General features: G+C 31.1%; 2 protein-coding genes across 2 annotated transcripts; both read left to right on the plus strand.

Annotated features, from left to right (window-relative positions):
- Positions 1 to 471: 471 nt before the first annotated feature.
- On the plus strand, positions 472 to 2,109 carry LOC106329319 (putative sucrose transport protein SUC6). The gene is made up of 3 exons (XM_013767960.1): positions 472 to 1,671; positions 1,759 to 1,822; positions 1,915 to 2,109. The coding sequence occupies exons 1-3, from the start codon at positions 472 to 474 to the stop codon at positions 2,082 to 2,084; spliced, it is 1,434 nt and encodes a 477-aa protein (XP_013623414.1). The 3' UTR covers positions 2,085 to 2,109.
- Positions 2,110 to 9,031: 6,922 nt separating this feature from the next.
- LOC106332981 (nucleolin 1-like) lies at positions 9,032 to 10,840 on the plus strand. Its single transcript, XM_013771461.1, has 6 exons — positions 9,032 to 9,149; positions 9,265 to 9,317; positions 9,859 to 10,068; positions 10,140 to 10,310; positions 10,397 to 10,516; positions 10,606 to 10,840. The coding sequence occupies exons 1-6, from the start codon at positions 9,129 to 9,131 to the stop codon at positions 10,721 to 10,723; spliced, it is 693 nt and encodes a 230-aa protein (XP_013626915.1). The 5' UTR covers positions 9,032 to 9,128; the 3' UTR covers positions 10,724 to 10,840.
- The last annotated feature ends 325 nt before the right edge of the window (positions 10,841 to 11,165 follow it).

Genomic DNA, 11,165 nt, shown 5'->3' on the forward strand with positions numbered 1-11,165 from the left:
AGCCAAGAAAGAATGAGAAGATATAAGCATGAAAGCAATAAATACATTTTTAAAACTCGCATAAAAATAAGAGATATATGTATAATCCATCAACACCAATTATATTATGCATAAACATGAAACTTAAATGTCCAATGGCAATATATGTAATTAGTCTAGGCAAGCAAGGGTTATTCACTAAATGCTATGAGAAGAGCTCTCATGATGACACATAAGTAATGGCAATCTTGATAATAACACATGAGGCAAAGGTTTATTATTTACAATGCTCCTCAAATAATAGTAAAGGGATATTTACTTCCCAAAACAGCTATTTCCCAAATTAAAAAACAAATATTCAGTTATAGAAAGCATTCCATTAATAGAATCAAATAAAAATCACCCTTTACCCTTGCATACATATACACAACCACATCCTCTCCTCTCCTTATCACAAAACACACAACAAGAACAATAAGTTTGTGAGCCGACATGAGTCCCCTCCAAACTGATGAGCTTGGTGAGCCGTCGCCAATGAGAAAGATGATATCAGTGTCTTCGATCGCTGCTGGTGTACAGTTTGGATGGGCGTTACAGCTATCTCTCCTCACTCCCTACGTGCAGCTCCTCGGCATCCCGCACAAGTGGTCTTCCCTCATCTGGCTATGCGGTCCCATCTCCGGCATGCTTGTCCAGCCGACCGTTGGTTACTACAGCGACCGATGCACGTCCAAGTTCGGTCGTCGGCGTCCTTTTATCGCCTCCGGAGCGGTCCTCGTCGCCGTCGCGGGGATCTTGATCGGATACGCCGCTGACCTCGGACGAGTACTTGGAGACAAACTCGAGGAGACCGTGAAGGTGCGTGCGATATGCATCTTCGCTCTCGGGTTCTGGATCCTCGACGTGGCTAACAACACTCTCCAAGGCCCATGCCGCGCTTTCCTCGCGGACTTAGCCGCTGGAGACGCGAGGAAAACGCGGACCGCAAACGCGTTTTTCTCGTTCTTCATGGCGGTTGGAAACGTATTGGGGTACGCGGCTGGTTCTTACACCAACCTTCACAAAATGTTTCCCTTCACGATGACTAAAGCTTGTGATATTTATTGTGCGAATCTAAAGAGCTGTTTCTTCCTCTCCATCATTTTACTTTTGTTTGTCACCGTTTCATCGTTATGGTACGTTAAAGACAAGCAATGGTCGCCGGAGGAAGCAGACTCCGACGTGAAAACGCCCTTCTTCGGGGAGGTCTTTGGAGCTTTCAAGGTGATGGAACGTCCCATGTGGATGTTAATAATAGTCACGGCGCTAAACTGGATCGCGTGGTTCCCTTTTCTTTTGTTCGATACTGATTGGATGGGTCGTGAGGTGTACGGTGGAGACTCGAGCGGAAACGAGAGTTCGAAGAGGCTTTACAACCAGGGAGTGCATGCTGGTGCGTTGGGGCTGATGATAAATGCAATCGTTCTTGGGTTCATGTCGCTTGGTGTTGAATGGATTGGTCGGAAAATGGGAGGAGCTAAACGGCTTTGGGGAGTTGTGAACTTCATTCTTGCTGTGTGTTTGGCCATGACGGTTTTGGTTACAAAGTTGGCGGATGCTCACAGGAAAACCGCAGGTGTTTTAGCCGGTCCGACCGATGGCATTAGAGCTGGGGCATTGACTCTCTTTGCTATTCTTGGTATTCCTCTTGCTGTAAGTAGCCATCTTGTCTTCTAATATTTTTTGTTACTCTTTATTATAGTCCCATTCGTTAATTTATTTTGTTGGTAATTACTATAGGTAACGTTTAGTATTCCGTTTGCATTAGCTTCCATAATCTCAAACAACTCTGGCGCAGGCCAAGGTACCTTAATTTTCTTTTGAATTATTGATGGGTTTTCTTTTTGTAATAATGTTTTAATATCGAATATAATGTACCACCAACTCTATGTATAGGTCTTTCACTGGGAGTTCTAAATTTGGCAATCGTGATACCACAAATGGTGGTGTCGCTTGGAGCTGGACAGTTCGATTCGTGGTTCGGAGGTGGAAACCTACCAGGATTTGTGGTTGGAGCAATTGCAGCGGCAATCAGTGGTGTAGTGGCAATAACTGTCCTACCTTGATTAGATCTATGTTATGTGTGTTTATCACGGCCGGCTCTAGTATTTTAATACCCCTATAGAGCAAGAAAGAGTTATAAGGCCAAGTTTGAATTATGTTTATCTGTCTGTCAAAACCTTGTAATTTTACATATATTTGGAATGAACTATTCATTTGTTTTTTTTTTAATTAAATCCATTAAAATGATTCTTCCTCAAAAAACAATTCTCGCAGAAGAAGCTACACTGTTTCATATAATGTCTGTAAAAAACCACAAAAGATGCATAACATAATAGTAGTAAACCAAGAATACTTAAAATAATTATTGATTCTCCATCCAAATATTTGAACTAAAATAATTTATATGTTAAGTTTAGGTATTTATGACATATGTTATTCAAATTTATATTTAATATACTATTTTGTTTATAGTTTTTGAGAAATTTAAAGTATATAAATATATAATGAACTTTAAAATTTTAAAAGTAATTCAAATGGGTTATCCGAACTCGAACCGAAATCCAAAGCGAACCCGAACTGAAATTTAGAAATATTAGAATGAGGCTAAAATCTTTGACCTCAGAAACCCGAAACCCAAACAGACCTGAACCGAACCCGATTAGGTACCAGATTGATAGTATCTCATAATATAATGGACTTCCAAATTTTCTTTAAAATATAAGTACATTACTTTTCTTTCTCTTAATCTATTGCTATCTATGTTTCCAAACAAACCTCTTTTTTAAAACTACAATCTATGTTTCCAAACAAACCTCTTTTTTAAAACTACAATCTATGTTTCCAAACAAACCTCTTTTTAAAAAACTTCAATCTATGTTTTCAATTTTTTTTTAAACTACAATATATGTTTCCAAACAAACTTTTTTAAAAATTTGCTATACATGTTTCTAAACAAACCTAATTTGTAATTGAGTTTTAATAAGATAGATATTTGAAAGTTTGACAAGAGGAGTAAGAGCAACCTTAGTGAGGGTTTCTCAGGTCTCTTTTTTTTTTTGTCAACTAGCCAAGTCTCTCTCTATCTCTCTCTCTTTGGATCGGTCGGTCATTATATTAGTTTAACTCAATAAATCGGTGTATACCGAACGAGAAATAAAACTTTCGATTTTAGTTTTTAACACAACCACATTGATAGCTATATATCGATACTAGCTTAAGATCCGCGCAATTGCGCGGAATGAATGTTATATATAAAACTAATGTTTATCTATTATTATTATTTATTTGTATTCATTTACGTATTATGTATATAATTAAATTAGAGTAAAGACATAAATCAAAACAATACATCTTATTTATTTACGATATTTTTTGGTAAATAAATCAAAAAAATAATTTTATTTATTTTATATGGTATATAACTAAATTTAAATGACATGGACATAGAAAAACAGTATATTTTAATATAAATATTTATTATTGAGAATTCATACTCATATGATAAACACAAAATTTCTAATGAGCGATTTTTTAATGAAAATTTCAAAATTAAAATATTAAGGTTTCAATACTTTTTCAATGCATATTTAGAAATTATCATATTTAAGTATTATTCTATGTTATATAGTTTAATTTTAAACTATATTATTAGATAATATGAATGTCTAGGAAATGAGACTTCATATTCATATGATTTATGATCATTTGTATCTTGTTATTACCAAAAAGAGTTAAATCATTGATCACAAAATTTTAGTGTGAGCTATTTAACATTTTTAATAATTTATAGTGGTTTTAAAAATTCAAAATATAACATATAAAAAAAATATTTTTTTATTATATGGTTAATGTAGTTGTTTAATATTTTTTAATAATATAAAATTAAACAAAAAGAGCTAAGATACAAAAATTATTATCAAATATTTATTATTCATAATCATTAATTGTCATATATACGTTACACATATTAGGAAATTTCATAGCTTTTATTTAAGAAAAGTGCAATAATATTCTTTTGTACAATATTTATCAATTTGATAGTTAATTTAATAAAAAATATAATATAAGTTAAGATGGACCGACCTATTTCTCTAAGAATCCTGAATTTCATTTTCATATTGACACGTGCCTACAAACTAATGTTGTAATATTTTTCAATTAATATATAAGAGACTGATGTAACTCAAGGCCCAATCAAAATAAATGTGTTTGTCAAAATTAAAGGGGGTTGATCGGGTTTGGGATACAGTAATTAAGACCATTGAATATAAATTTTATAGGTTGATTAGAGTATAGATTTTACTTTGAGAAGGATGACAATCATGTCAAATATAAAAAATCATTCGTTAAATCCCCTATATATGTTAATTGAGGAACATTTGAAAAGATGTAACTCAATTTTGTAATAATTAAAAAAAAAACTCTTGCTTATTTGTCAATCAATTAAGTAATTAATTAGTCATACGTGTCAGCTTCACATTGAAATTGAAAAACAAGTTGGTCCAATTCAATTTTTTATATCTCACTAGAAACATTTAATACCAACTATATGATATCATATGATATTAACTAAATCAATGTGGCAATTTATTATATATTATTTTCTTAAATAAAGCCTACAGAATTACCTAATATGGTTATGATATATATAGTAATTAATAATTTTAAATAATGAAGATTTGCTAATAATCTGTATGTTTTCTATCATTTTTGTTTAATTCTTTAATATTAAAATAAATTACTCAATTACTTTAATCATATATTAAAAATTTAGATTTTTTTGTATATGTTGTACTTTGAATTTTTCAAAACGAGTAAAAATTACTAAAACTGTTAAAAAGTCTCACATAAATTTTTGTGATCAATGTTTAAATTTTTTCTATAATAAGATACAATGATAATAAAATCATATAAATAAATAATTTTATTTTAATAGGTCTTTATGTTAATATATATATATATATATACTTCATATTGTTTAAATTTAATTATATATCATATACGATAAATAAGATTGATTGTTTTGATTTATTTATTCTAAAATGATTGCGAATAAACAAGAGCGGTCATTTGATTTATATGTACAAGCCAATTTATTACATAATAGTAACTGATATCTTAGTTATTTAATATATAATTATTATTTTATTATTTCATAATATGCAGAAAAATATAAAATAACTATTTATTCTGCACAATACGCAGATCTTAACCTAAGTATGTATCTCTTTAATAATTTTGAATCTTAAAAATTTTCTAAATCTCAGGCCAAAATAAAAGAAAGAAATGAGAATGAACTTAAAAATCAATATTTATATCGAAAAATAACAAAAATGACACAAAAAGGAGAAAAATATCGAAGATAGATAGGATTAGCAAGTGAACGTAAACTTCTCATAACCATAATTAACTTTTAAATTGCTAAATCATGATATAAAACCGAGCTGGCATAGTTTCATTGTAACCAAATAGTGAGCATGAGATTATTTGGCCTAAACATTAGGTTTTTATGCGATAAATAATTTTTTGACCTAAAATATTTTTAAAAATGAGATCAGTTCATTAGTAAATAAATTATGTAATTAACAAAAAAAAATTAAATTATTTAAGGGTCAAATATATTAATTTGATCAATAATATAATTTTTTTTCCATACGATATTTCTTAAATAATTTTCATATAATTCGGCTCAACTCCGTATAGGTGACAAGAAGGATATCTCTTCATTTTCAACCCTAAACTGCAAGGTTTTCAAGTGTATGCGCTCTTGAGGCCCACGCGGGTCTTTTAAAGGAATATTTTTCAGCTGCTGAATAGCATGTAGCCATCAGCTGGTCTCTCGGCATGTGAAATAGCAACTTCTGTAAGTGACTTTAAACGTTCTGCTCTTTGCACTTCTTATATTTTTTTCTTTCTTTTCAAAACTGATGAGATTACTATAGAAAAAATGGGCGCAACTAAATGATGATTTATTTATTGGATTGGAGTTACTAGAGTTTTGTGTGTTTACCTTTCACTTGCCTAATTTTATAGGTTCTCACTCATCCAAGTAAACCAAACATGTACGGCATGGTTCAGTTCAATATTTTAAATAAATATAAAATCATTCAAGTGAAATGTTTATAATGTATTTTGTCCTTTAATTGGAAGTAATGCATGTAAGAGAAGGCGAAACTGATCTCCGTCCAGTGGTTTAGTGGCTCAACAAGTTGGAGCTAGCTAGAGGGATCCCCTCAAGACATGTGCCATTATCACTAGTCTTTCAAGCTTTTGGCGATGCTCAGTGGCTTCTCCTGCATCAGTGGTTTAGTTGTGCAGATAAAGTTTTGATCATAACAAGACTTAAAGTACAGCTCTGAATCGACAGCTCAGCTTTTTCCCCTGAAATAATCTGATATCGATGATTATGGGAGACTGTTACAGATAGCATGGAATTAATTCCACTAACAATGCATCGGTTAAGGTAAATAGACCATTCCTTTGAGAAACAAAAAGCATCACATGTTTATGTCCTATTTGAATGACTAATTCTGTAAAGTTGACTCTGTCACTTGAAAACTTTAATAAAACACATCATATATATGTCTTCTTTTGAAAAGATTGAAAGAAAATGGTAGGCTCTTGCATCAGACTCCTAAATGCTAACGAGACAATGTCATAGTAATCATAAGAATGAACAATTCTGGATAAAGAGAGAGTTTAAGAACTGTGGGTTTTGTTGTTTACAAATTATGAAAAGCTTTATCACAAAAAGAAAAGGAGTGAAGATGAATGTCCCTCAAAAAAATAAAAGTGCAAGATTATCAGACGGGTGGCACACAGAGCCGGTCCTAGAAAATATGTAGCTAGAAGCAAAAGTTAAAAATATGGTCTATTCTCTTAAGGGTAATCGAACCCGCGAGGCTTAACCCTTGTAACAATCATCCAAACCACTAATGCTAATAAGAACTTTCTATCCTAATAAGGCTGAAAGTTTTGCTAATCTGTGGCGGCCGGAAGCGATAGCTTCCTCGACTTCCTTCAAGGGCCGGCTCTGGCGGCACAGCTTAAAGAAAACACAAATCAAATAATCTGTTTCCCAATCCCAAACATTGCAAAGGACAGAACAAGCAATAGGAGTTAAGTACTACTTTTTTCTTTTCTTTTAATATACTCTATTAATTTAGAGTTCTACTTTTTATTTACTTAAAAAGTTATCATTTAATTTTGGACTTATTCATCTTTCATTGGAAGTAAATATAATCTTATCTATTAAATTGTAGTCATTTATACTTAATCTCCAAGATACATGGATATTTAATTTTTGAATTACCTAACTTTATTTATGAATTAATTATATTTTGTTATATCTATTAAATATAATTAGACAAACATTACGGGTACTTCTCTTTTCTCTTATACTACGAAACATAATTCATTTACATGTGATCTTTGATGCACAAAGTAAATTTAAATCTCTGATTCACATAAAAAATACATATCCCACTATTGTATGCATTTTGGTATTAAAAATGTAATTATATATTGTAGTAATTTTGTAGTATAGTTTATATATACTTGATCATTAATAATCTAATGTGCATTATAATTTTTACTATGATTTTCTATAGACTAAAACGCCTTTATAGACTATAATATGACTTTGTCTATACTAAAATGCCGGCTGTGGAATGTTTATTTATATTTAGACGGATTTAAAATAATATCTAATTAATAAATTGATAATTTTTATATTTTATTAAATAAATATTTAAAAATTAATAAATTAACCAATTTTTAAATTTTGTACTTTCTATATCAAATCAAATCAATTGTTAATCTAATCATATATATATATATATATAATCCAATCTAAAAGCATGTACTTCTAAATTTGATTTAATAAAAACTAAAAGAATATATTTTTATATTCAATCTAATAAAAACTAAGAAATCTATAAAGTATAAACTAACCAATGTTCAAATTTCAGATTTAATATATCCAAACTAATATTTCTATCTATTCTATTAAAATAGAATCACTATTTTATCTATTGTTAACAAGTCATAGTACAACCATTTAGTTAATTACATAATATGACATATTTAATTATTTACATTAGTCAATCAAATGTTTAAAATTTAAAATTCTTAATAATCAATAAATTAATAAATAATAAATCAATTTTCCTCTAATTTTTTTTTTTAGTTATAACAAAATTTGTTGAGAAAAAATCTAACAAAATTCTACTAAATTTTTTAAAAAATTTATTAAATAATGCATTAATTAATTTTTTTAATTATTAATATAATCTTATTATAAATTAATGTTAGCTAAAATTTTTTACTAGAAAACAAATCATCATAATCTATATTTTATTAAAACAAAAGTATTATATGAATTAAATATGAGAAAATATATTAACTTAGTAAATTAACCAATTTTACCTTTTTAAATGATTTCATTTATAAATTAATCATTCACCATTGAAATGGGTTAAAATTTGTAAACTATGTAATATTTTTATATGAAAGTAAAATTATTAATATATGTTAAACTTTTATATCTACAAAAATATGTTTTGAAGAAGATTTTCTATTTTATTATATTATATTATGAATTTGTTAAACTGAGCTCGAAAACGTATAACCATTAATAAAAGGTAAATTGTATAAAAAAATCACTATATATTGATAATGTAATAAAAATCCCAAAACAATAATATAAAAAAGTTACACAATATATAACACTAAAATATAAATTATATATTATAAATTTGTATAATAATATTAAAATTATATATTTATAAAATGAAAAATATCTGCGCGGGTTAAACTTAGTTTGTTTTAAAAATAATAGATATATACTGTATGTTATAGGAATTTATTTATGTAGACTAATAATAGGATAAAGATTATTAGGATGGGCTTATAGTTTAGACCTGCAAGGCCCAATAGGAAATGACGGTTGTGCCGAGGGTATTCATGCTTTAGAAACCATATAAAAAGAACCTTCTTCCGACAGCGTCTTATGAAATAAACTATTAAACCTGATTAAAAAACAACAACAACGCCGCTTTTCTCTGAAACCCTAGCAAAAAGTCTTCTATCTTCTCGACTTATCTAAGATGGAAGGATCCCGGATCGAAGTAAGTAGTCATCTTTTCTGCTTCTTTCTTCTTCTTATTCTTCTTATCATAATGTTCTTATTTGCTCTGAATGAATATGGTTTCCTTTAATTTTATTTTCCTTCTTGTACCCTAGGGTCTGACCTTGAAAGACAGTCGTACTGTTCCAGTCGAATCAGAACAACAACGGTAAAAATTCGATTGCCTTTTTTTTTCTTGGGATCTGTGAGATGTCTCGTTCATGTCACGTTGACGGTTTGATAATATTGTCCTAAATTATTGCAGTATAGTTGGTTGCTTTGTTTGTGTGTCTGTTGGCTTTTTGTATCTGTGATATATCTCGTTCATGTCAAGCTGATAAGTATTGTCTCAAATATTGCTGTAAAGTTTGTGTGCGTGTGTGTGAGATTTGTATCTGTAAGATATGTTCTTGTCCTCGTTATATTACAATAACGTTGATTTCTTGCTTTTATATCTGTGAGATGTCTTGTTCTATTGTCCTCGATCGGTAAAGTTGGTTGCTTGGTGTGTGCGTTTGAAATTTTGATTGCTTTGTTTGAGATACGTTGTTCTTGTACCAATTATTTTATTAACGTTGTTGTAGTAACGTAACGTTGATTATTGCTTTTGTATTTGTGGTATGTTGTCTTTTGTGTTCGTCTTGTTCATATCATTTTACTTAGTAACGTTGTTTGGAATATGTGTTGTTCTTGTCCCCAAATTATCACAGTACTTTGGACGGGGATACGGATAAGTTCGTCGAGAATATGAAGTCCTTGATGGATTACCATGAGAGCCAGATTAGAATCAGTGTCGAGGGTTTCAACACCTCGGGTGATCCTGTTGAGCTCTACACGTCTTTGCAGCGTCTCTTCGAAACCTGCGGAGAAGTGGACAACATTGAGATCAAGATAGATCCCGTGACAGACCAGCTCATCAGGTTTGTAATTTTTTTTTTTGGATATTATTTTGAAATGAACACTTCTAATTAACTGATAAATTCATGTCAAGTCCTTGCGTCCTTGTCCTTCGCGGAGAAGGGGCAAGAGAGAGAGCTTTACTTCTCGACGGAAGTGAGCTTCGAGGTAGGAAGCTCACTCTTTCGCCAATAGAGCAGCCCACTGATGGGATGACTACAGCCGCTCGAGCTGCAAAGTACGTTGCAGACTTCCAAAGGAGCAGGTTTGATTTCTCTCTTTATTTTTGATTCTGAGTTTGAAACCGATGATCGTTAATTAATAATCTCAATGTATATTCTTTTCTTGTAGGAGCGAAGCCATATCCGTTACGGGATATGACCCTTCTCTTCCTCAAGAAGATCTCAAGAGTGCTTTGAGTAAGCACTTCGCTTCCTGTGGCGAAATCACGGACATCCTCATCCTCGACAGGTTACAACCTTTTCAACTTCTCTCTATTACTCTCTTGTGTAAAAAAATAAGCGCCTTTTTAATGCTTTCTTTTCTTGCTGTATCTGCAGCCGTGCCCTCGTCCACCTGTATGGGCTAGGCTCCGTGCACCGAGCTGTCCAGTTGCATGGAACCGACCTCGGAGGCGGGTTCAAGTTGACCGTCCAAGAAGCCGCGCGCGAAGCCTGAAGAAGCCGCTCGGACTAGCGATGAAACTATTACTTGATATTCAAGTTGTGGTTGATTTGAAAACTTCAAAAACCTATTTTAAAACCAGTTATAAATAATGAAATTTGGGTAAAAGAAGACTCTAGTTTAATATTGTGACATTGTATTCCTGATGACTGTCTGTATTCACCGCTATTGCCTTGTTTTGTTTATATTATTATTACTCTTTTGTGATTTTATTAGTAGTCTAAACCCTTTTCCTGTCCTTTTCTTCTTTTCTTCAAGCGGTTACTTCCCTTCAATTTGTATTCAAAAAATGTCCTACTCTTTAGATTCTTCATAGCAACAATCAATCTTTTTTTTATATTGAACGCCTAACGCACTTTTGAAGCATTAGTAATAGAATCATTTGGTTCAAGGTAACCTAAAACCATGGCGGCAATAGATGGAGCTAAGAGCCAAG

This window comes from Brassica oleracea, chromosome C3, assembly GCF_000695525.1.
Source record: "Brassica oleracea var. oleracea cultivar TO1000 chromosome C3, BOL, whole genome shotgun sequence".
In the NCBI taxonomy this organism is placed as follows: domain Eukaryota; kingdom Viridiplantae; phylum Streptophyta; class Magnoliopsida; order Brassicales; family Brassicaceae; genus Brassica; species Brassica oleracea.